The following is a 25487-nucleotide window of genomic DNA, read 5'->3' on the forward strand; positions in this document are numbered from 1 at the left end:
CTTTCAGTTTTGTATTTACACCTGAAAAAACAGCTTTACTTGGTTGAGATCAGGCGGTTGACTTCGCCATTGAAGAATATCCCATTTTCTGCATGCTTTGTTATTGTCCATTTATACCATTAAGCAGAGAGTACAGCCCTCCTATCAGCAGTCACATCGTCACTAAACACCAGTAGTCCGGTTCCACTGGCAGCCACACGTGCCCATGCCATAACATTAAATCTACCATGTTTGACAGATAATGCGCTTTTCTTCGGATCATGGGCTGTTTTTCCCCATCCTTTTCCCCCTTCTTTCCATCATTAAGGTACAAGTTAACTTCGGTTTCTTCAGTCCAAACACTTTTTTTCCCAGAACTCTGCGGTTTCTTTTAGATGTTTTCTGGCAAAGTCCAATTTGACCTTCTTGTTCTTGTGGTTTGCACCTTTTTGAAAACTGGCTCCTTAGATGACTGTAGATTTTATGATAATATGCCTAACTCCACAAGAGTTTTCTTGAGTTGTGAAGCTGATTTTAAGCATGAAAAGAATTCAGTTATTATTCCTTCTTTTTAAGAATTTACCAAATTCTTAATTTGGCCACTCCTCAAATTTTTACATTTTCTCTGATAGGTTTGTTTTGTTTTTCCAGCCTAATGGTGGCCTCCATTACTTGGTCCTCACGTTGAGGATTCCAGTGAACAGTTACTAAATGAAACTTAAACACGTGGAATCAACTCCAGATCTTTTATCTTCTTATCCTCCTCAGAACCACTAGAAAGGGCACAATGAATAGGATGGGTCTCATGTCTCTAGTCCACTAAGATAAAGTTCTTGTATAATTTAATACACTTTAATTTTTTACTTGCACTCTAGAAACTTTACTTGTCATTTTTAAACTATTGACTGAGTTCACAGAATCACCAGCAGGGGGCACAACAGACTAGAGTACAGCTCTTCCTGCACAGCTCGGCTTCTCAGGACTGAAGAAAAGCGGTCACTGTTTAAGAGACAGGTGAGTAACAGAAGAGCAGGAGTCATTAGGTGGGCAAGCAAACACTGTTAGGATTAAAAGCCAACACACCCTGAAGTTGAGCTGCAGCAGCAAACGGTGAATTCTTGTGGTTTCACTCGCATTATCTCCCTGAGCCCTTACAGCCAGGGCTGTAGCTTTCTGCTCTTTTAAGTGGGTGGATTTTCAAACAAGTCCAGAGCTGCCTGAAGTTTCACAAAACAAAGTGTACACGTTTTACCTGGAGGAGGAGAATTTGTTTTGGTTTTTTTTGTTTGGTTTTTTTTTGCACAATATTGCTGGTGATTAAACACACTTTATTAGACACACCTGTTCAACTCGGTGCATTTAGGGTAAAGACTGCAGTCATGGTCGAGAAGTTCAAAATCAGCATGAAAGTGAGGCAGAAAGGCGATTTAAGTGACTTCTGCTGGGATTTTCCTGCACAACCGTCAATACGGTTTACAGGAAATGATCAAGAAAAAGAGGAAATATCCAATGAGCAGCAGTTCTCTGGGTAAAAGTAAAAATGAAAGAACGGGAAACTGTGGTTGCAGCTTTGAGGGATCAGAAATGCTTTGACTTCTGGGCTGGAAAAATTGTACCAAAAAAAGAAGAAGAAAGAAATCAGCTGAGGAGGGAGTCACAGATTGATTTTTCATAGAAATGACTCATAATAAAAATGTGAGGAATATATTTTGTTAATTAGAAAACAAAGTAGCATTAATATATTTCTGGGGGTTTTTTTATGTGTAAGCATCTTTAAAAGTCCTATGAAGCGTTGGATTAGGTTCACACTGAATAGAAAAAGTCTTAAAATGGGAGAAATAGATGTTCAGCACTTAACACTTACATTTCTCGTGTAGTTTTAAGGAATGATCTTGATCACCATGAGCGAATGTGGCAAATGCTGAACATGTGATTAAAAGTCATGCAGCTGAGTGTGGAGCTTGTTTGCGGTCTGTGCAGTCAGCACTTTCTCCAATCACATGAAGAACTGTAGAAGTTCTCCAGGACAGAGGAACCTACAAAAGCTTCTCCTGTTTTAAAGTCAAAGGATGGTCACGCCCAGTATTGATTAACTTTGGTTTTCACTGTAAAAACATGTGAGTGATGACGTTATCTTATAATCGCAATTTTAAACATTTTTAAAAATTATCCACTCCCCCAGAGACTGAGACTGAATGGTACCACCACCAACCCCAACACAGAGACTCTCTAACTAATGGGACAAAGCAGAAAGCAGTTAGACCCAGTTTTCCCAGAGTATTGTTCACAGTCTGCAGGTGGTCTTACAGTTGAAAAGCTGCTGGAGCTCTGGCCTAATGCATGTGAAAGAAAGACTCACAGTTTGATGGAGCATGTAGTGACGGGTGAGGTCAGGCATGACAGATTTGCAGGTGGTTGACTATAGTTTTAAGTAATAGTTGGTAACGGACACTTTGGTGTAGTTTCAAGTAATCCTAATCTATCTGTCTAAACCCCCACACCATTACGCCACCACCAGCACAAAAATTCTGACCCTACCATCTGAATGTTGCGGCAGAAGTTGAGATTTTTCACAAGCAGTGTCCAGTTTTGGCGAGACTGCGTGAATTGTAGCATCAGTAGTGGCACCAGGTGCGGTCCTCTGCTTCTGTGTGTTCAGAAGTGCTCTTCTGCATACTTTAGTTTTCACTATTGGTAATTTGAGTTACTGTTACCTTCCTATAAACTCAAAGCAGTAAAACCATTCTCTTCATCAACAAGGCATTTTCACTCAGACAATTGTCGCTCATTGGATATTTTCTCTTTAACTAGACGATCGTGTGGGAAAATCCTGATCACTTTCCCTTCCCTTTCTGCTCAGTTTGAACTCAGAAGGCCGTCTTGACCATGTCTACTTGCCTAAATGGGTTAACAAATAACAGACCCAGTTTTGTGGTTTCCAACTTAGAGAAATGAGTCACCGAATAAACACTTTAATCAAAAACACCGAGTGTCACTGTAATTCAGCGGCACACAGCTTTTGTTTTGCTTTAGAAAGAAGTTTTAGAGTCAAAACCAAGACTCAATTCACCAATTCCACAATCGGAGTATTCATCCTATTTTGCCAGTGTGAGACTGTTTCTACACAGAACATTTCATGGTTTGTCCTTGGTGTCTCACTGCCGTTTAATCTCTGGAGTGTTTAAACATTTCATTCTTTTTATTCTTCAGTGAAGTAAAAAAACACACACACACACACGAATAAAATTAAATGTACACTAGCAACTTTTTAAACTCTAGATGTGCAAACTGTCACTTATAAGTATGTCCTCTTCTTTTATATTGATGTTCTCTTGTGGTTCACTTTTTCTTTTTAAAATGCATCTTTGCTCTGCTCGCTAACCTTCATCTTAATTGATGTTTTTAAGAAATAGTTAAAACTGTTATCACTTTTCTTTGAAGTTCAATGAAAACATGCATGTTTTTGTTATAGCTAATTGTAAGAACTGTATTTACACTCTATATTGTTCAAAAACAAAACTAGGAAACTTTAAAAGTAATTTGGAATCACAGAAACTTACATAATTTAGAATAAAGTCACAGTACAAGTAAAGAAACTGTGGTTTCTTATATTTTGGGCTGGTAAAGAGACAAGAAGTGTAGGTTTTACACTCACTTGCTTTATGTATATGGAGTTAAACAACGGCATCACTTAATCAGGAGTCCAGAGGATAATCTCAACTCTACTGAAGGTCAGTCAAGTCTTAAAAATGTAAATAATTAACCTTTAATTTACCCGCTGAAAGAGAAAATGCGCTGACACCTGCGGACCCTGAAATGATCCCCTTGAAGGCAGAAATATATGATGTAAATTCTCAGAAGAGCTCAGGGAGAGGGAGCTGCCCCGAGGCCGTCAGGCAAAATAATAAACACAAGGCTGCTGCTGTGTACACATGCCATGTCCTCGCGGATTTGTAGATTTGTCTGTGATACAGGTTGACATGAGGGATAAACATGTAACCTCCTCTGTCCTTGGAAAATCTGTCAGAAGTTGTTCCTGTTTTACAGTCAGAGCGGTGACTCTGGAGGCCCACCCATCCCCAACACCCCAAATATACTGGATATACTGGAAAAAGTGAGTCATTGCTCCTTATTTCATCATGAATGAAAGATATATGCTTTATCAAACCGATCTGGACTAGCAGTACAGTAAACACTTAGTCAGAGTTATGAAGAAATTTCTTGGCAGGAATCATTTCCTCTCATGTTGGGACCAGGGTACAAGTACGACCCAGTTCAAATGTTTAACACTGTCATCTCTTCCTTAAACAACACTGTGTAAATATGCAAAAAGGGTAATGCATCAACTGTTTAATTGAGTGACAAGTCTGGACTGCAGGTAGGTACTTCTACTCTGTGTAAGTGCCTTAAAAGTAAGTACGTAAGTGCTTCAGTGTCCAGAAGGGTGATTCATCAAGATGCAAAAGACCTAGATTTGTATAGAAGTCCTCTTCCTCCCTCTGTGACGTCAGTTAACAGTTTCTGGGTGATTTTATGGGCTCAGAAGCGATCGTGGCTCAAGAGTTGGGAGTTCGCCTTGTAATCGGAAGGTTGCCAGTTCGAGCCCCAGCTTGGACAGTCTCGGTCGTTGTGTCCTTGGGCAAGACACTTCACCCGTTGCCTACTGGTGGTGGTCAGAGGGCCCGGTGGTGCCAGTGTCCGGCAGCCTCGCCTCTGTCAGTGCGCCCCAGGGTGGCTGTGGCTATGACGTAGCTTGCCATCACCAGTGTGTGAATGGGTGGATGACTGAATGTGTAAAGCGCTTTGGGGTCCTTAGGGACTAGTAAAGCGCTATACAAATACAGGCCATTTACCATTTTGAGGTCATATTGAATTAAAGATAAAATAAATTTTGATTTCTATCTTTTGTGGAAAATACACAGGGACCTGGTGATTTCAACTATGCATCAATTATTTTGTTTTGTTTAAACCCTAGTTAAAGCGTTTACCATTTATATCACAATATTTCTTTAATGAGTGCTGCTACATTTAATTCAAAGTTACACTAAACAAAAAAGTAGAAAGCTCCAAGTTGGAGATTTTCAAAAGATTTTTAGTAGATTAAAAGTTTAAAACATAATTTTAAGAGGAAACTGGTTGTGTGATCAGTTTTGCAGCTGGGATTTAGTTTATTTCTGCAGTTTATGATCAAGTTTTGTTTGGAAAAAAAAACACAGCTCCAGTTAAACTGAAATTAATCTTCCCTTTTCTTCCTTTTAGGTCAACACATTTATGATTTGTGCATGTTTTTGTGGACTCTCCAGGCCATGTAATTATTTGGAATTTAATGGCGATTCAAACCAAAAAATTAGCAATAATTTAAAAAGTATTATTTGCAGGTAAATTTTAAAAGAAAAAGTTTGGGATCACATTAGCTAATCTGAACCTAGTTGTAGGGGGAAAAGGTGTTGTCAATAATTGTTCATTGTATTTAACTTTTTGTAAAGAATTGAAACATTGTTACCACCTTTATGTTCAAAGTATTTACTCATATTCTAGCGTGTGTGTGATATGTGTGGAAGCTGGTCCACTGGAAATGGTTGTAAATGTCAGTCTGTGAGGATGTTTAATTGACTTCTTGCTTTTGATCCATCCTTATAGATATTACAGTTGTCTTTATTTAGCAAGGCTAAATTTGTTTCAAGCTTGTGGTCGCCTAGTTGAAGATGATGTTGTGAGATTATGATGAATGTGTTCTTTTCCCCGACATTTGACTGCAGTCGTTGTCCATGGTGCTGATCAAAAGCTGGAATGCTGCTGTTGATATTAAAGATTATTGGTATATGCTATTATTTTTACAGTTACTCTGTGTGTGTGTGTGTGTGTACAGGTAAGACAGTACTGGTAAAGGATTCAGGGTCACCTGATCCAGCCCCAACTATAAGCTTTATGAAAAGGAAAAGTTTTAAATTCCAATTAATGGACAACCCACAAAAATAGGTTTTTGTCTGTGTGTGTGTTTTATCTTAAAAGTAGTTACTGAGAGCATAAGGTGCTTATTGGATTATTGGTTATTTAAATAAAACCATTTGCTTGTGAAAAAAGAACAACCGACTAGTTAAGTCATAAGTTATTACAGTTTTTTTGTTTTTTGCTTTTGTATAGTATCACAGTAAAACAACATGAAACTCCAACTTTAGGCCACTGCTTAAATATTAATAAGGAGACATGTCAAGACTTTAACCTTGTTTATTCAGACACGCAACACTAAACTTATTCTAGAGGTAGGGAAATGTGGAAATTCCTTTTTAAAACAATAATTGAGGGCTAACTCTTAACCTCAATATGAAGTTCAGTTCAATATTTTCTGTATTAGGATATAAGAAAAAAAATAACCTGGTCTTTACAATTTTCTAAAATTATTTTAATCAGCAATAACTTTAAATGATCTTGCATGAGTGTCTCTCATGACGTTACAGTCGAGTTTCGACCTGCTCTTCTTTACAGCGTTGCGTCAGTTCATTGAAGTTTGAGCATTCATTTATGCACAGCTCTGCTAAAAATCCTGGATTTCAATCAGGTTGAAGTCCGGACTTTGACTGGACCGTTGCAACACCTTGATTTTCTTTTTAAGCCATCCTGTTGTAGATTTGCTGCTGTGCTTGGGATCATTGTCCTGTTGCCTAACCTAGTTTCAGCCAGGCTTTAGCTGTCAGACAGGAGGCCTCACCTTTGACACTAAAATCAAAAGCACGGATCCGTCCTGGCTTGCAGTAGTAGTTCACAACTATGTTTTTGGTAATAAGCACATGTAGCATGTACATGAGTACAATCTTTTATTCTGAGGAGCAGCAAAGAGCTTTTGTCACTATTATTAAATTAACCAATATTCAGGTTTTGGTTCTCCATCTTAAATTCTGATCAATAAATTTGAGAAATTCAGTATTTAAGTTTCATTTAAAATCAGAATATTTGAGCCAAATCCAAACCGCATAAACACAAAGATGAGTCTCATAGCTATACTGCTTCATCTTATTCAAGGCAGAAGTTTAAACAAAAGACATAAGACAGTATAAACTTTACACTTTTATTTTTTTGCAAATACACTAGAAATGTTTACAAAAGCACTGTAGAAACATCTGTGCAGTGTAAATTATCAAAAACTAAAAATGAATATTACTTTGAAATCATTTTGCACCTAACATGACAAGGGAGATTGTCATTTTCAGCAGCAAAACAAATTAGTATATCTATAAAGGAAATGTCTGTTAGTGACTTCAGGATATTGAAATGGGGGGGAAAAAAAAAAAACAACAACAACAAAAAGGATGGTATGGCACTAGTGCTCATCCCTGAAGGAGGGCTTCATTCATCTAGATATGTTACACAATATCGCCGCTTTACTAGGTCAAGATAATCAGCCTTCCAGTAAAAATCACTCCAGTTTGACAGAAATAATTCATTATTCCACAAGCACAAGTTCTCATACTCATCAAACACAAACACCCAAAACTTAAACCACGCCCAACACCGTTACAGACTCTTTGTTCCCAGTATGGCATACTGGGCCATCTTTTATACTTAAGTTTTTTTCAGTGTAGGGAAGAAAAAAAAAAAGCTAAATACAAAATGAATTACTATTTTACAATACGAACAAAAAAGAAAAGGAAAACAACATAAATATTGAAATATTCTGTGGCCACTTGCAAATATCCAGTTTATTTTACACATCTTTGTATTGCTTTGTCTTATAATACTGAGATTTTTTTTCTCTGCCCACAAAGAGCATTGATCACTTTTGTTTGTTTCGCACTGCGTGAAAATAAAATTAATACCATTAAACATGAAAAATTTCCTCTTTTTTTTTTTTTTTCTCTTAACTCTCGCCTTGATGTAAAAGGCACATACACTCATTCAAGCTCCCGCAACAATGCTCAAATACTTTCACACTTTCATTGTGGCACGAGTTTAAGGAAGGAGGGGAGAAAAATAAAAAAGTAGGTTTTGTGACATTATCGCGGGGAGCAAACACAGTGCCGGGGAAGATCTATGGGTGTTATCTTTGGTCAAGTTGGAATGAGCCAATGGGCTTAAAGGACCGGACTCAAAGGTCAGTATAGTACAGTGGAATGAGAGTGATGGGTCAAACACACACACACGTGATCCTCTGGATTAAGGTCTTTCAGGTTCAAGTCGATACATTTTAAAAAAGGTGAACAACAATGAACCGCGAGTTTGCACAGGGTGGAGGTCGCACGCGTGCTGACAAGTTCTTTTTTTTCTTAAAGGCCTTGAGTGAATTGATTTCACTTCAGAATGAGACTTCAACACTGTTGGAAATATTTGCTTTTGTGAACTGATACCACTATCTGTCCATTGAGGCTATAGCGAGAAAGGTGGTTAGCCTGACTCGGCGCCGAAACTGGAAACAAAGGGAAAAAGCTGGCATGCAAAGGAACCTGATATTTGTGCGCCAAATTATTAATTTTTTTTTTTTTTATTATTATTTTTGCAAATTGAAATCTTGGACACCACAAATTAAAGCTGGATACAGGTGTTTTATATACTAAATCAGCCCATCAGCATTGTAAGTGGTCACCTCGGACAACTTTTCTGGAGACTTAGAAGGTTACAGCTACTCAGAATAATGGAAGAGCGTGACCAAGAAAGATTACAGCGCTCAATAGCAACAAGCATGGATTATAACTAATGTGGCTTTTCTTCATTGGACAGCGCAGAAAGGAACGACTAAGGGCTTAAGTGCTCTTAGAGTAGATATTCAGTCTGTGCTATCTAAATAATAACCAAAATAGATCACCGTCTTGAAAATGCTGAATTGGTTTTGTTACTGCTGGAAAAGCAAGACAAGCTTTTTTCTGTTTCCTAGCTTCAAGCTAAGTTATGCTAACTGGCAGCAGGCCATAGTCTGAATGGACAGAGTGGCATCTAGATGTTCACCAGAAAGCAAATGTGGGTCTTTTTCAAACTTGCATTAAAGGACTCTCGACCACAGTGTTATTAAACCCAAACTCCGACTCCGGCCCCACTTCTCAATGACACTGAAGTGGCTCGGCCCTTTTGGGAACCTCCAGCGAACTGTTTGCTAATAAAATCCCCAAAGATACATGTGATATGGTCATATCACCTGCCAACAGATGAAAGAGAGGTTACAAAATATCTGTACTCATAACTGTAACTGCTCTAATTCCAATAAATGGCAGCAAACTGTGGGCTTTGTTTCTTGTGCTCAGGTGTCAGAGGGTTGGTACAAAAAAAAAAAAAAGCCCATGTGGTTCAACCCGAAATTTCATGTGAGCACATGTGGACCCCACATACAGATACACGTTCATAGGTTATGGCATTATTAGCAGCAATAACAAATACAAAAGTATATCAAAAAAAGAAGACACTCCTTGTGCTGAACACAAGTAACACAGAGGCATGGATGTCCGCTGTCCATTTACAACAACATCCATCAAAAGCAATACTAGCCAGGACAAACTGTTGAAATGTTCTTAACATATGGACCACTTTGCATTGAAACAACCAGGACGAAACATGACAAAAACGCAAACAAAAAGACAAGTGAAAATATACAGGGCACAATTTCCAGGCAAAGTGCAGGGAATTTTTCCACGCAGGCAGTATTATGGCCTTAAATTCACTTCCCCACTGGCTTCCATCGCCGGTGGGCTGGAAGGCGTGCCTGACGTGAAACGTGAAATGTAAGACAGACAGTGATTCGCGCGCTGCGTGCCGAGTTTGCCTTCCATGTCTATAGCTCCTTTGCAAACATAATGAAGAGCAAATGGTCACGGCACACGACAGTGTCTTTGACAGATCAGCTGTAAATACATTTACATAACAGGACCAAAGGGGAAAAAATACAACCCCCCCCCCAAAAACTGGTAGGCTTGTGTGAGGACTGGTTCTAGCAATCCAAATTGTGCTTTCTCTAATATGTAACAGTGTAGACGTGCAGGAGCGCGAACACCAGAGCAAGATTAGTGTCTTTCAGCACACCGAGAAGGACTGCTCGCTGGACTTGGTCAGAGGTATTTCATCAGTTCCCCTTTATATATGTACAAGATTTTTCCAGCTTATTTGAACGATGCACGAAAATAAAGAACACGCTGAACCATTGTAAGGCAGAAAACTGGCTCAAGTCTCCCTCGTAAGTTCTGTGGGTGTTCATTTTTTTTTTCTTCCTTTTTGTTTTGAAGTGTTTAACGATGCTCAGTGCCATTTTTCCTATCGGATTTACAGCTAACGAGTGAAGGTCTCAACCGAGGACTCGGATATAGCTGACGTCTGAATAATTCCATTTTTAAACCAGTGTTTTTTCTTCTGGGAAAGACAAATAAAAATGAGTCAAGGAGGAAGCAATTACAAAAAAAACTATTTCCGGTGTTGCACTTTATCGCGCTTATGTTAGGGGAAAAAAAATATTTGCGCGCCCTCCAGGAAAACAGGACACTGAAGTGTAAGATAAGGTCCACACACACGTTCACTGACTCATACTAGAAGTCCTGTGTGTGTGTGTTTGTGTGTCTCTGTACTATTTCATTATCTTAGGAAAAAAGGCAAATAGTTTGGCTCAGTCTGTTCCACGTATAAAAGAAAATACCAGGTAAGGAAAACCGTCGAGTCTTCTGAGCTCAGGAGCTCAGAGTTTACTCTGCAGGGGTTTTCTAATCTGTTGGCTTAAAGTTTTCTCCTCGGACAACACTGACTGACAGGCTAGAGAAGGAATGCGACAGTAACAACACCCCTACTGTTGTTTGCGTGTATGCAAAATGCTCTGCGTGTCTTGTTAACCGTTAAATTTTTGCTCAGAAGGTCATGCAGAGTGCTAGAGTGACACCTATGTATGCTACCATGTTCCCTCAGAAGAATTACAGGAAATAAAGAAAGCCGCGTCCTGGCCGAGCCCACCCGGCCAGAGTCCCTTTATCTTTTAGGGCCAACCAGGACAGAAATGAGGATTAGAGTGCGGGGTTGTTGGTTGTGCTGCAGCAGGCATAGAGGGCCATGCTCAGCAGGTAGAGTGGAGGAGGACAGACAGTCTTAAGAAGGCTCAGTGAGAGGAGCAATGTCTTTGTTGACTAAACAATTACTGGGGTTTGTGTCCGACCGCTTTCCCCAACCCCCAAAGTGAAGTGAAAATGAGCCCACTGTTTATGCAACCCCCCCACCCGCCCGTTATAACGTGAAACCCCCGTGCTGCTTCCTCAGCCCCCTTCCTGAGGGGATCCTCGATCAACACTTCTGTGCCTCCACTGGAGACATGGCAATGTAGGAACCGTTTTTCATTGGCTGGCTGGCCGGCGTCTCTGACGATTCATCCGTTTTGTCGCTGACCGGAGTGTAGGCCGTGTCATCTTTCGCCGTCTGTGCAGGGAGAATCGAGGATAGACGTCAGTACAAACAACAGAAGTGGCAAAAAGTCCGCTTATTAACATTAAAGATATGAATAAATGCTCTGAAATGTTTACACTACAATGCAAATGTGCACCAGCTGTACAAAAACAAAGCCACCACAAAAAACATTAACTTAAATTAGGGAAAATAATAATAATAATAATAATAATAATAATAATAGTAATGATAACCACTGTGAGGTGAGAAAATGTCCCATAATGATAATTAAAATGATAACAATGAGAGATGGTGGATAACAAATTAAAAAGGAGAACAGAAAACAAGGCAAAACTGAAGACTTACAGCAAAAGAATGAAAAGCTTCAGTAAAATCAATACGTTTTACTTCATTCTAAAACAGAAAAGGAAAAAAGGGGGGGTTACAGAAAATTAAAATTAGAACATGGTTAATACAACATTTCTTCACATTGCAATTAAGCATCAACATCCTCTTTGTGCTTACATCTAAACTTGGATGCACATGCGTATGTTCAGGAACAGCTCTGGGAAATATTTGCCTTTGTAAAGGAGACGGTGCTCGGCTTAGCACAGGGGTTCACAGCTGGCCTGGCTCCATCTCCAAATCTCTCAGATTATTCATATTGTGTAATCAAAAGCCAGAGAAGTAGGTGCCAGCGGGTAAATTCTGAACTAGAGGACCACATTTTGTGTTTCCATTTTTTCTGCTAAGCTAGGCAAGCTGTCCTCACGATTAAGTTTCACATGTGGCCACGCAGAGACGCACACAGTGGTATCAATCTCATTTAAGAGATTAGCAACAGAAGCAAATATTTCTTCAAGCTATTCCTGTAACATGTAGCAGGCCTCCTTCTGCACACAGAATAGCAAACTGTAACAATCTGAGAGCTGGGGCTTCAAACCAGCAGTCCTGCACTGTTAGAGATAACAGGGGGAACGTGCTGTACATCATCTCTAGGCTACTATCGTTCAATGAACTGCAGCTACTACGCTACATTCATGTCTGGTCTGGCTGAAAGGAAATGTTGGACAACTTTTGCTTCCTGAATTCAAAATGCATCAGCTGTTAAGGAACGTTCAACAAGGGGAAAAAAAACCCAAACCGCATCACGTGATCCATTCGTATTGTGGAAAACTGCTCATGCTGACTTTGCTGCGCAGATATCATGCAATGTGTTAGTTAACATGCTGTGGGTTAAACCTGCAGCTGCTCAGGGTCGATGGTGGAGGAAGTTGTTGTCCATGCAAGAACCAAATGATCAAAACCTTTAAGACTAGTGTTTACTGCAACTTATGACTAACGTCTAACTACCAGACTTAGTTATACTGTGAGATAATGTCAGTGGGCAGCACACACCTCAAAACAGAGTAACTCTATCATTACTGCAGTTTAGTTCACGGCAGAATGTGGCAGTCCCTACCTTCTTCTGGCGGTTTCGGCAGAACAAGACGAGAAACACGAGCAGCAGGATGATGCCCAAGCCCACGATGAGGACGGGGAAGTTGGACACAAGAGTCACGATGAGGAGCAGTGACCTCATCTGGCCTGCTGACTCGTCGTCAATAGTCGCCGTCTAGAGTTGGGAAAGATGACAGTACTGACTAAGCAGTTCACTCGCGGTTAGTCAAACACGTTAAGCTGTGCTAAAAGATTAGATCCTCACCTCATTGACGAACATGATGGGGAAAATTGTCTCGGTGATGTTCTTCGTTTTGCTGTGGGTCAGAAAGACAAGCACGACGAGGTCAGGGGGAGACATCTGGCTCAACATGTGGCTGAAATGGTGTCAGAGTATGTGGCAACAGTAAAGTGGGTCAGAGTTCAACAAAGCCTGACTTACGGAAAGCCTTTGACTCTCTTCAGAATGATGTTGAGCTGAGCTCTCTTACAGGCACGAATGGGAACTCCTGTCGTCTATGAAGAGGAGAGCGAAGACAAAAATTGGGGAAGAAGTTTAATTTTCTTTTTTTCTTTTAAGAAAAACTGCAGCAACAAGCATGAAAAAAACCCTGAAAAACTAAACCACATAATTTAGATTCTAAGTTAAACAGTATCAGACAAATATATGTTTATAATTCCCAAACTACGAGATACTTTAGCTATTGTTTAAAAACTTTCTTTTCCTTGTTTGGATTACTGTACGCATGATATCACACAGATATTCTTCTCCCCCCATCGTCAGAAAAATGCGATTGCTGTCGTCTTTCCATCTATGCGTATTATTTGAATCTTTATTTCACCAGGAAGTGAAACTCTTAGCCACCAAGTCACAATGCTACCGCAAGTATGTGCTCTGAGCATTTGTCAGCAGAGACTAGGAAGGTGGTGGATGCAAAAGTAGATCACAAAAAAACCTAAATCTGTTGTTTTAACATCACTGCAATTTGAAAAGTGACTTGTGCATGAAAATATAAAGATAAAAAAAATAAAACTCAACTAAAAGACTTCATTTAACTCACTCACTGTTAAAGTGATGCCCTGTTTATGTGATGGGGATGATCAGTACAATAGCAAAAACAATTCAAATAATATAGCTGAACACTTTTCTTTTTTTTAATAAGAGTGAAAAACGAAAAATCATGTTGCATGCATGTTGAGCACTTATCAGTAAAATTACTTGTAATGACGTAAGCCGAACACAAAATAAAATGAAGCCCGAACAAAAAAAAAAAGAAAAGAAAAAAAGTCATAAAGCAACCACTCTAATTTGGAAGGACAGATCGAAGTCCATTACACACTCATTAGTCATGATAACAGCACTGAGTGTTCAACATACCGGCTGCAGATCAAGATACGTCTCGTGCTCCTCCTTGTTGGGGTTAAGGCCATCGATGGCGTTGATGTAAGCAGGGTCAGCCTGATAAAAGTGTGGGAAGGACACCACGATGGGAGCGCCTTGAGGGAAGCAAATCAGAAATAAACATGTTGAGTCATATTTCTATCTTAAGATAGAAACGAGTGTCAAGGAAAAACGATAAAAGTAGTAACTTGAGATAACGGCTAGTGTTTTGTGTGATATAAACATGCGCCCGTGACTCTAAATGATATAATAGAAATGACAGCTTATGAATGTGTGTTTTAGATTTTATTGAGCGTTGGTAATGATTAGCTGAGAACGCTACTTTTCTTTAAAAAAAAAAAAAAAAACTAATGTGATCAGTCCTTTAGCAGAGGAGACATTACTCCTTAAAATGACTCCACACATTCCAAAATGATGCATTAGCGAAACAGAAACGCTATGAAGGGTGCTCTGTCATAGGAGTCAAGTATAAATAGACGTTGTCATTCAGACAATCAAAACAAAAATTGGATTTTTTTTTTCACTTTTTTTTCTTTAAAACATTCAGATTTTAGAAAGTGTTGAGCACCAAATATTTCTCCTTTTAAAAAAAAAACAAAACATTTAGATGTGGTTTGAAATGCAACATCCTCATCTTTTCGTCTCAGTCTGAACGGTCCGGCAGATAAAGTGTCGGTACAAGAAATGCTGGAAGAAAAGCCACGTTGAAAAGCCGAGTCTCTAATTATGGAGATAGGTTTGTGATGTCTGCATGCACAAATCTTGAACACTTGCAGCGTGGACAGTCTGTGCTAAAGATCTGATTTGAGAATTTAATCTCATTTGATTGTAGCCAAAACAAATTCCCTTTTATTTTATTAAATTTAACCTTTGAAAGCTGCTGTTTCTAAAACCCACAGAAGTTTTAAAAAAAGGTGGGTGCAGGTTGAAACTGTCATAGCACTGCTACAATGAATAATGTTTTTTTCCTGTGGTTACACCGCTCAGACAGTTTCAGGATGACACCACTTTGTATATCACGGCAGGCCTGATGTTGATTGGCTGAAACGTCACATCACACCAGAGTTTCCTTTATATTTGAATCACAGGAAGCGATGCTGACAGCCAATCATGTTTGATTATGGCTGAGTTTAATCAGTAGCAGCCTAATATAAAACCATAAAACACATTTCCAATTTAAGAGTCTTACAGTGTTTTTTTTTTTTACTCAAATGTAATAAAATCATAAAAGTGATTAATTAAATGAACAAACAGAAAAGTTTAGAGGTTACTGTATCATATCTTTGCTTTAAGCCCAGTTAAGATCACATTATCAGAACAACCGTACTCTCCTTAATAACCACCATAAAATAGTTCAATAACCCCCCCAACCTCAGTCAGCACAGTTAATTATTGAACCACTGAGTAAAATCTGGTCTGCTCAAACAGTGGGAATGTCAGATAGCAGCCAGGGCACAGGGTTGCTGACTGAAAGGACCTTTGAGGGGTGGGGGAATGGGGAGAAAAAACAAAAATGTGTCATGGGGCCAGTGTGTGGGGGAAGTGGGTAATTGGGGCAAGGGAGAGGCTGATGGTGGGATGGCTCGGTGCTCCTACCTTCTCGACAAACGCTGACTTTAAGCACCCCGGTGCCGAGACAGTCACCAGCTGGCACACAGAAGCCTGCGTTGGTGGGGTTGTTTTTGGGGCTCATGAGGACGTCATTAGGGGGTGCAAAGCGGTATGCTTGAATCCCTTTCACATCCACGTCTTCCACATAGGCTAAATGAATAGACCTGAGGAGAGAAAAAAAGCGCTCATCACTTAAGGACTTCAGGACGGGTTTAATAAAGACCGCAAGTGCCATTCAAGAAGGAAATAGTTCCCTTTATATTTATAAAGCTTCTAAACAGAATGACAAGGGTCATTTCCTGTGCTATCCGGGCCTAACTCTTTCCACCTGTGTTTCCATTGGATGCCTTCTCAGAAGTTGTCCTTATCAGTGTGTTTGTGAGCACACAGTGTGCGACTCAGCCGGCATTTCCTTTCATTAACCTCAGTTGAAGTTCTTGTCCTCACCCCACCGGGTGCTTTGCCTGTAAACAAATTTAAAGCCACATAAGCATGCGCACCTGCAGAGATCAGCAGCGAAGATGTAGAGCAACTCGTTCCTGTTTATCAGTGGGTGGAAAACTGCGCCGTCGGTGCCGTTGATCATGTTGCTCTGATTGGATGACCACCACGACATTTCCCTGTTGATCAAGAAGAACCAGATATTAATTTGTAAAAAAAAAACAAAAAAAAAAACCCAACCAACCAAGTATTAGTACTGCTCTAGCTTGCAGTTCCACAAAAAAGCAAATATTAAAAGAAATTATACTCATTTAACCCCCCCCCCCCACCACCACCACCACCACCACAAATTCTCCATCAGAATTATTTTGCAACCCGTTCTCAGCCTTCACCTTCTACAACAATACAATCTTCCTAAATGCCGAAATAAACAGGGGAAAACCCATAAATATTTCATCTCTCTCACAGCTGCTATTCTTTGGACATTATGTTTTTAGCATTTGGCCTTACTCACATTTCCGGTCTTATAAGGCAAGTGAGTAGAAAGCAGGGAATAATCAAGGTCTCTCGAGCTGAAAAATCAAACTGCTGACTGCATTTACACCCATACCACCACTGTGCTACAGAGTCACCACAACAGCAGCCATTTTTGTACGAACAAGGAATTTTGGTGCAGTTGGGCCGTTTTTGTGTCAGAAACCGAGTATTTCTGTATTGCTGCATGAAAGTGAGTACTTTTTTCAGCACACACAGTACTCTAAACACACATTCAAAGTGCAAGGTTGATGTGGATATCCAAACATCCATTTTGCAACCCCTCTCCCCCTAAAGCCAGGGACCAAAGACTTTCCCCTCTGGACTTTCGGATGAACATTGCATAACGTAGTAAATGGTACTAAGGTGCGTGGAAGGAAGAGGAAGCCATTTGCTGGCTAGAAAGTGTTTCCTACCATTCAAGAAACAATGAAAATAAAACAGTTTATATAAAGAAAATTGAAAGTGCCCTGTATGAGTTTTTACCTCAGGCCGTTCCACGTGTCGATCTTCCCATAATCCAAGTAGTTCTGCTCACCAGTGTGGAACACAAACTCTCCTTCATGGGTGCCATTTTTCTGTTGGACAGACAATAAAACTGCTGTCAGCTGCTGTGATAGAAAACTGTGCAGGATGGTAAACAGATGTTCTGCTGCTATAAGAACATTAGCAAAAAAATTCTTTTAATTCAGCTTTGTATTTGTTAGTGCAACCACAAGTAACCAAGTGAAGATTAAACTTCAGTTTAATTCCTTATTTTGAACAACAAACTGATCAGAACTCAGTTGAAAAACAAAAAAGCCAAATACCTAAATTTTCTGTTACCCCCCCCCCCAAAAAAACCTGACTAATTAGTAATTGTCTTTAAGTCACTCTAAATGCTACACTCAGGATCACGCGGTTGTGGCGTTGCTAAGTTACAAACAATACTCTATAAACAGGAAATAAAAGTGTCATCAATCAGCATGTGAGCATTCTGAATTTTCTTACATGACATTACCACAGACTTCCTCTTGTTTTTCCTTGTGTGACTGACCCCTAACAACAAGAGAAAAAAAAAATCTCTAGGAACAACAAAGTGAGTAAAACTTAAATGGTAGCTGAGCTTACCTTCCACATTAGCCCAAAATATTCATCTACTTCAGGCTTCAAGGAGTGGACTTTTGTGAGAAGAGGGTCTTTAAAGCCCCACAGAACCTCGTGCACAGTGCGGGTCATGAACATTTCGACACCGAGGCTGTTGATGTACATGGAAACTAAAGTTCGCAAGAAGAAGGAGTAGGAGTTCAGCTCGTTCATTATCGCCTAAGGAAGACGGACAAAGAGAACAATGCTACCATCAGATGGCTGGAGGCAAAAGGTGAGAGTGCTCCCATCACACACAATGGAAAAGATCACTGAGTTATTAGTTGAGTCTTCCTTGGCCTGGTGCCTTCTGTTTATATGTTCCAAAAAATAAAAATGCTACAATGAAAATTTTGGGAACATGCATTTGAATGTTGTCCAAAATCTACTTGACCTTCCTGCTTTTAGTCATAGAAATCCATTCGCTCACCACAAAGGGGATGTTGACAGTCCTGACGATGTCAACCTCTGGGTCTCCGACGGACTTCTCAGGCACAAAGACAAAAGTCTTTGGGTTCAAGGCGTAAACTTTGGTGCCATTTTCCAGGAAGGTTACATTTTCCCGTGGCCTGTACTCCCTGGTGTGGACAAGACATTTGTCAGTTATTCCAAATTTCTTTTGTTTTGATTTCACACATCAAAATACCTTCAGATGGGTTTCCTTAAACAGGGCTTTTGCAAACATGGCTAAAATATTTCACTTTTCCAACATTACATATTACAGACATATTTAAATTTCTTCACAAACTAACCTGTAAGTGTAAGGTCCGATCTGTTTAACAGATGCCTTCCCACCTGCCATGAACATCTCTGGATTAGTGACGTTGAAGAAGTAATACTCCATATAAACAGGTGGAGGTGGATTCTTCCATGACTCGAACACTTGGCTCTTCTCTGTTAAAGTAATTTCCTATTAACAAAAGAAGAAAAACATTCAAAAACAGGAAAAACAGGAATAATATCTCCCAAAGCATGAAGTGATGAGGATGTTGCTGCGCTGCATTTGATATTAGGAGTGCTTTTAAAACCCTTTTCTAGTCTCAAAGAGGACCATCTGAAAGAACACATGGCACCTTTCAGCAAGGAGCTGGTGCCGGGCCAACACCTCAAAACCCAGAGGGAAGCAGAGAAAAGTCCTTCACAGCTGAAAAGCCATCAGCATAGCCAGCCAGTCTTAGCAAAAACTGAGCACAGTCTCCAACTTCAGCAAGCCTAGGCAAGAATCTGACAGTGGGTTTTCAGTCCGCCCACGGTACTCGCATATTGGAATGAGAAAAACATGGCACTTAGTAGCGTTAGCCATCATACTGCATGCAGGATGTCAGGTAAGATTTGCAGCCAAAATACAGAAAAACAAAATGACCACAAAAACGCTGAAAACAGCTTCAGACATTTCCCAGATTCTTTGGCTAAACTCCTGTGGAAAAAAACCTAAACAAAAATGAAGGTCTCTAGTACATAAAGCGTCTGTAACATTAACCTGGACACCACATGGCTGAACATGAGGAACGGTAACAATTAACTTGAGCTGCCAGCTGTAAAAAGAAAATTAAAGACCTTCCAGTATGTTGACCGTTTGTTGACCAGAAAAAACAAGCAAACTCTTTTTTTTCTCCCATTCCTGCCAGTTTTCTAAACTTAGTGTGGAGAAATGACCCACTTCCGTCTGTGTCTTTCATTCCTCAAATGATTTGTCAGCTGAGCGGTGCTCTTTAGAGATCCTATACATTGTCCTCTGTGGCTTCTCACAGGCACTTACTGTTGTGAAACTATAGCTTAAGGTGTGGCTGCACTTCCTGTTTGGGTTAACATCTTGTTTTACTTAAAACTATTGTTTTCCGAGTTTTGTTACATCAGTTCCTCTTTTCCTGCTCAAGAAAACCACATATCAGATTATCACAGGGGTCAGCTAAAATATCTACTTTGATCAAGTGGGACAACTGATTAAAGAGGGGAACAGAAGATTAAAGCAAACTACAACTGAGTGAAAAAGACTAATTTGGCTGATTTGGTGTTGATGTGATTAAAGATTTTACCCTTTTAGTCTTCTGTTCAAGCCTGACTACAACCAGCAATTAGTTTCTTTGCCAATTAGTATTTATTCTGTGAAAAATAGTGCAATGTAAATTATTCAGAGACTAAAATTGTGAATTGTGAATTATTACTTTCAGTCTGACATCCCAGGCAGATGACTACCCAGTATGAGGAAGAACAGAACTTGAGGTACTTAAGAAGTGAGACTCTCTTGAGTTTTGAAGATCCTGTTTCTTAATTAAGAGCTCGAATAAAACAGCATGAAGTGAGAAAGAGTGCCACCATCATAAGATGTGTCCATGCGCTAAACAGCAAGCAAAAATGACCCAATTTGTTCCCTTTTAAAAGAAAGCGTCTCACTTTCGAAACAGGTTTGAGTCAACGTCGGGCTTTTTCTGTGAGACCGTCTGTGACGTTAGCCTGCATGGATCCCTATGTTTGCCAAACCTTGAACAAAGGTCTTTGGAAAGTCCTTCATCAAAGTTGTATTAACATTATTTATCTCTCAGAAAAACCTTGAACAAAAAAAAAAAAAAAAAGATAGCTGAGGGACAAAGCAGGGAGGCTTTTCAGTGCAACACAGACACACTGCTTTTATTCGCTGGTGGAAAAATCGAAATAAACTGGACCTTTGCCAAGCAACTTCAGGTACAACTAAGGTGTGGCGTCACAAGCTCCTGCTTTGATCAGCAAAAGAAAAAAAACAAACATTGTAAGCATTGTAAAAATAAAAGCTTTTGTAAATTTCTTTGTGCTTCCACAGTGTTGAAGCTTTTACATTTAAACTGTGCCACATTTTGAGTTTTACCAACATGACCTTGGGTCTTGGAGGCTTTTATACTACAGTGAAAACACAGCTGAGGAGTGGCGTGAGTGGGTGTTCTCTTCTTTTCAGTTTCGTCATCTGAGCTGAACGACTTGGGCTAGGCCAAGCCTGGAACAACAGCAAAGAATTAGGAGAGATTGCTCCTTAACAAAAATCATACCCCTGAGGGCAAGACGTCTGTCAAATTCTTCACATGACTTTTATGCCTCTTCCTCCACACCCGGCTTACCACAAACTCAAGAGTTTGTGCCTGGAGGTAACCCAGACTTGCCCCAAACACCTCGGCTGCTTCTTATTACAAAGAGACGCATTTAAAGTCAGATTAGATAGATTTGTTTGGAGTTGGTTCAACACGTACGAGCCAGCCTAACTCAACGGGAAGACTGTGGTGAAAGAGGATTAGCTATGCTGTCATTTCATGTAATCACCAGCCACATCAGAATTAGGTCCCCTGTTGATGAACTTTGACTAACTCTCTTAATTTGGGTCCCCTGGGATGGTGCCGTGACTGCGAATGAGAGAAAAAATGCGACCCCGACCTAAATTTAACCCCAGGAGGGGGAAACCATGTCAGTGAGGCAGCTGTTATTGGGCCTCCAACTTGGACCAAATAGAATGTTAAACATTTCTGCTGAGCTGATTTTAGCCTTTTCCTCCTTAACAGGAAGATGCCATTTTTTTGAAGTAGGAAAGAAAAGGCAGAGAAGTTTTAAAGTACTGATAATGATTTGCAGAGGGCATTCAACACAATTTGTGTCAGTAAGAGGAATGTGAGGCATTTTAAAGGGCAGAGAGCAGCAAGTTTATCTGAGAGAGGGTGTCAACTGGCAGCACCCCCGCTCCATCACCCCATCCATGTCCTAAACTACAATAAAAAGAAGACATTCATGGTTCGGGCTGACCCACCCCTAATGCCCCACCAGTCCGCAAGCATGCAGACACTTAACTGCAAAAGTCCAATGGTGAAAGCAGATTTTTGAAGCAAAAGCTGTTTCTGTCTAAATTTGAATCCAAATACAGTAAAAAACAAATGTTTTTTACTGTATTTGTAAAAAACAAATACAGTAATACGTATTTGTTTTTTACGTTCAAATACGTTCACTTGAGAAATAAGTCAGGCTAACTGACTTATTTCTCAAGTGAACGTTATTTTGTAAAATCACTACACAAAACTGAAACCCACTAAAATTAAGCATTTACATTGAGTAATTTTTACCCAGATAAAATTGCACAAGAAAATTGTGCTCACAGCAAAGCAGCGCTGCAATTTAAGAAATGTACAGGATTGCACTGTGTGCAGCTGTATTTTTAGGACCTACTTCACCAAAGAGCCAATTATCTTTGGCAAGATGTGAGGATTTATCAATCAAATAGATGCAGATTTGCCTGATTTATACAAGTTGGACGCTTGATTTTCAGAAAGAATGACGAGTTCTACACCATGCAGAGACAGATATAGACCCACCACTCTCAGTCTCTCTTGCCCGCTCACTCAACTCCCTTCCCCCCATATCCCCCCAGACCTGCAGACCACCCCCCAAACCAGATTTCTACTACTACTACTACTACTACTACTACTACTACCGGTGATCCCTCTCAGAACCCTAACACCTGAAAAAGACAGTGCATGGTGCCTGTATGAACAGAAATGTGCCATCAGCTCATTGCCTGGTACTGGAAAGGTTATGAAATGAAGATTATATATTGCTCGCATTTCACCCTAAAAATCAGCCGCATCTAATATAAGCAAACTGAATCCAGCGGGGACAGATCCAAAAAAACTGTTTAAGTTAGCGTACAAATAAGAGGAATCACTATGAAATGGGATAAGGTCATGACAAGCTCACCTCATCATATTCCCCCCTCACTGTGGGAGTTACAGGGGATTTCTACCTGCAGCGGTCTTTGTGGAAAACATTAAAACAAACCGAAACACGTCAAACGGCCTGTCTTAATTGAAGCTTGTAAAAAACAAAACAAAACCCTCGAAATCACAGAGCATTGTAAGGCGACTTAAACAATGTATAAGCCTCGGATCCTGCGGATTCGTGAAGGTGGGGAGGCTCTGGGTTCATCCCGCATCGCTGGAGGGTCAGAATGCAGCAAAAAAACCAGCCCATAATAACGTGAACAGTTCAATCTATACAATTTCCTCGGTCGTGTGACCCTGCATGTGCCATCACAGGTGAGATGCTGTAGGTGAAGGTGCATGATTGGCTACTGCAGACGAAACGCTATGAACATTTGAACCCCTCGTGTGTGACATATGTAATGAGTGACAAATGAAGGGAAAATGTAAAGAAATTTGATTTTTTTAAAAAGAGATCCAACTCACCTTTTTTAAGCGGCTGTGGATCATGGTTTGGAAGACTTGAGCCACGACCAGGGCGATCCCCACTATCAGGAGATGAGCGCTGACGAAGCCGGTGGCGTAAATGGCACAGGATCTCCGAGTCATGCTGCCGGGCGTCTTCTGCTGTCCTCTTGGCACACAGAAAAAAAGAAACCAAAAACTTTTGGACGGTATTCTCCAAAAATCTTCAACTAGAGACAGCGAAGGGGAGGTGTGGGACGGTGTAACCGCAGTCTCCTGAGCAGCAGCTAGGGTTTAAACTTCTCTCTTAACGGCTCCGGCGTGAACTCCACAGTCAGACAGAGGCGAGGTGGAGGAGGAAATGAGTATCAAAAATGTTGGCACTTCTTCATTAAAATACCAGATACTACTAAAATCTGGTACCTAGGGAAAGAGAAGACGGAGCTCCTCGGAGGCGATGATGAAATGAAACGGCAGCTCTCGGTACACCGGGACGCAGAAAAGGAGCTGACCTCCTCCTCCCCTTCCTCTACGTATTAATGTACCCGGTCAGGCGAACAGCGTCGTTTGGGTAGGCTGCAGGGGCGGTGGGCGTGTGCAAAGAGAAAGAAAACGGCAGTGATGATGTTTTTCTTACAAGACCCAAGTCACATAAAAACACAACAAAACACATATATAATGCATCTACACACCAAAAACAGTCTATTTTGTCTTTCTTTTTTATGTTTTTACATTTCTCTATATATCGATTTTTTGTGCGTCTTTGCGCACACTTTGTTTGCTTTTGCTCTAGCCAGATGACCCCAAACAACTTCTATTTGAGTTCATGCTTAACAAGTGTGATTATATTTTAAGTCGCAGTGAAACACGAGCTGGAAGTAGTACACCCAGTTCTACCAGGGTTATGAATGATTTGGCAGCAGCGTGCACATCCACATGCCGCCGGTAGTGTGACACCCGGTGACTTTTTAACACGCTTACCGGGACCGAGCTGCACCGCACATAACGACGGTAACCGTTTTTGGGGAAAGTGACTTTGGGAAGGAAACACCTTCAGCTCGCGTCTCTGTACAACACATCAACTGTGGAGACTGTCAGGACCCGTTACATTTTATACGGAAACCGCTATCTCGCCTCATCTTACCTCCTTAAATACGAACCGCGTGGACATGAATAATGTGCCATTCAAGCAACCAACGATTGTTGACGCGAGCTCTTTGTCCGACCAGCAGACGTTTTCATTGGCTATCTTCCTCCCGGACCACCGTCTCGAGACCACCCCCTTCAGGCGCTGATTGGTCAGACGCTGGTGAGTACGATGTTGAATTCATCGACTGATTTCTGGGCGGGGCTTCTATAAAGGGGGAACCGGACGATGTGACGCTCTCCGCCGGGAGGAAAGTGGATGCTCAGCGGCTTGTGAGGACATGGCTAAACCCACGCATGATGCTGTGGAGAACAAGAAGAATGTGGAAGATTTATTGCTTGTATTGTACAGTTATCGTGAGGCAAAGGACGATTAAATACCGGCAAAAGTGTAATATTTTAGGTCTTGTATGCAAGCAAAAACAGATCATGTTGATAGAATTTATGTTTTTACTTTAACTACACAAAAGCACGTATGAATGACCTTTATAGTGCATGTACAGAAAACTACAGCTGTTTTTAAAACAAAACAATGAGCTCTGTTTGATTTAGTTACATGCAGATGTGCAAGAGCTGTGAAGCCTTGGTTTCACACACACTGGGGGATCTAAATAGATCAGTGTATTTGTGTAGTTGGGAAATGATTTGAGTAGGAGCTTCCTGGATTTATATTGTTTTTGTCTGAGGTGCTCCTTGGAAGATATATATCTATATATATAGACTTGAAAACGAACAATTAAAATGCCTTTAGACTGGCATGCAAGCCATTGTCAGTTTTAACTTCCTGAGGAAACACATCAGTTTTGTTTGGGCTTTTTGTTTGTAGTCATGTTTCACTAAACATAACCACACCAGGACCATGAAAGCTTTTTTTTAAATCATTTAAAAATGTGTTCCTTGAAGTTCCTTGTTTTTTAAGTTTATTTGTGTAGTTTAACTAATTAAAAGTAATAAAATGTTTGAAAAAATAGCTGTGTGGAAGTAAAAAATTAAAGAGATATCTCTTTATACCTCCTTGATGCCTAATAGATTGCCCGTTTTATAAATGTGCAGGCCCACGTCATGCTTGTTCCAACAGTTACGATGTTAGAGCTTGATAGCCACCCATCATGAGAAGCTGTCGTGGCATGCTCTCTTGCTATTTACCTAACGTAGTACTGTTTACACTCTGTGATCAGCCTCATACATGTGAAGTTTATTGTTCCACCCTTTTTCTCTGAACGGGAATGTAACGTGACCATGACATTATACTTATGCTTACGTATGTGCAGTTCTACAAACAGGGTAATTGAGCAGCT

General features: G+C 40.3%; 2 protein-coding genes and 1 long non-coding RNA gene across 6 annotated transcripts in view; 1 reads left to right on the forward strand and 2 right to left on the reverse strand.

Annotated features, from left to right (window-relative positions):
* The first annotated feature begins 710 nt into the window (after positions 1-710).
* On the forward strand, positions 711-5831 carry LOC106099048 (uncharacterized). The gene is made up of 3 exons (XR_001225358.3): positions 711-993; positions 4027-4093; positions 5239-5831. It is a non-coding gene; the product is annotated as an uncharacterized LOC106099048 (long non-coding RNA).
* A 1200-nt stretch (positions 5832-7031) lies between these two features.
* scarb2a (scavenger receptor class B, member 2a) lies at positions 7032-23571 on the reverse strand. 2 transcript variants are annotated; one of them, XM_013277608.3, is made up of 13 exons: positions 23065-23570; positions 18622-18779; positions 18300-18447; positions 17855-18049; positions 17231-17322; positions 16270-16389; positions 15755-15933; positions 14135-14253; positions 13199-13272; positions 13022-13073; positions 12779-12931; positions 11683-11730; positions 7032-11349 (listed from the first exon to the last, which is right to left on the reverse strand). In XM_013277608.3, the coding sequence occupies exons 1-13, from the start codon at positions 23185-23187 to the stop codon at positions 11218-11220; spliced, it is 1593 nt and encodes a 530-aa protein (XP_013133062.1). In that variant the 5' UTR covers positions 23188-23570; the 3' UTR covers positions 7032-11217. The 2 variants fall into 2 exon arrangements, with proteins under 2 accessions (XP_013133062.1, XP_019221216.1); XM_019365671.2 differs by lacking the exon at positions 11683-11730 and having other exon boundaries at positions 23065-23571.
* LOC102083285 (coiled-coil domain-containing protein 158) overlaps positions 23214-25487 on the reverse strand; it is a 30476-nt gene continuing 28202 nt past the window's right edge. Inside the window, exons 24-25 of one of the 3 annotated variants that reach the window (XR_003213317.1) lie at positions 24188-24492; positions 23214-23619 (exon numbers count right to left, since the gene is read on the reverse strand). The gene's annotated coding sequence lies outside the window, so the exon portion shown is untranslated. Of the gene's footprint in view, positions 24493-25487 lie in introns of all 3 variants that reach the window. The other 2 variants (XR_003213315.1, XR_003213314.1) reach the window with 2 other exon arrangements.

Source organism: Oreochromis niloticus, linkage group LG12, assembly GCF_001858045.2.
Source record: "Oreochromis niloticus isolate F11D_XX linkage group LG12, O_niloticus_UMD_NMBU, whole genome shotgun sequence".
Taxonomy (NCBI): Eukaryota; Metazoa; Chordata; class Actinopteri; order Cichliformes; family Cichlidae; genus Oreochromis; species Oreochromis niloticus.

Coding starts and splice junctions, on each gene's coding strand:
- scarb2a (XM_013277608.3), bottom strand. CDS start 23,187: ATGACTCGGAGATCCTGTGCCATTTACGCCACCGGCTTCGTCAGCGCT. Junction 15,934..16,269: donor TTCGCTGCTGATCTCTGCAG/GTGCGCATGCTT, acceptor TTCTCTCCTCAG/GTCTATTCATTTAGCCTATG. Junction 11,731..12,778: donor GCCGAAACCGCCAGAAGAAG/GTAGGGACTGCC, acceptor TTTCTGTTTTAG/AATGAAGTAAAACGTATTGA.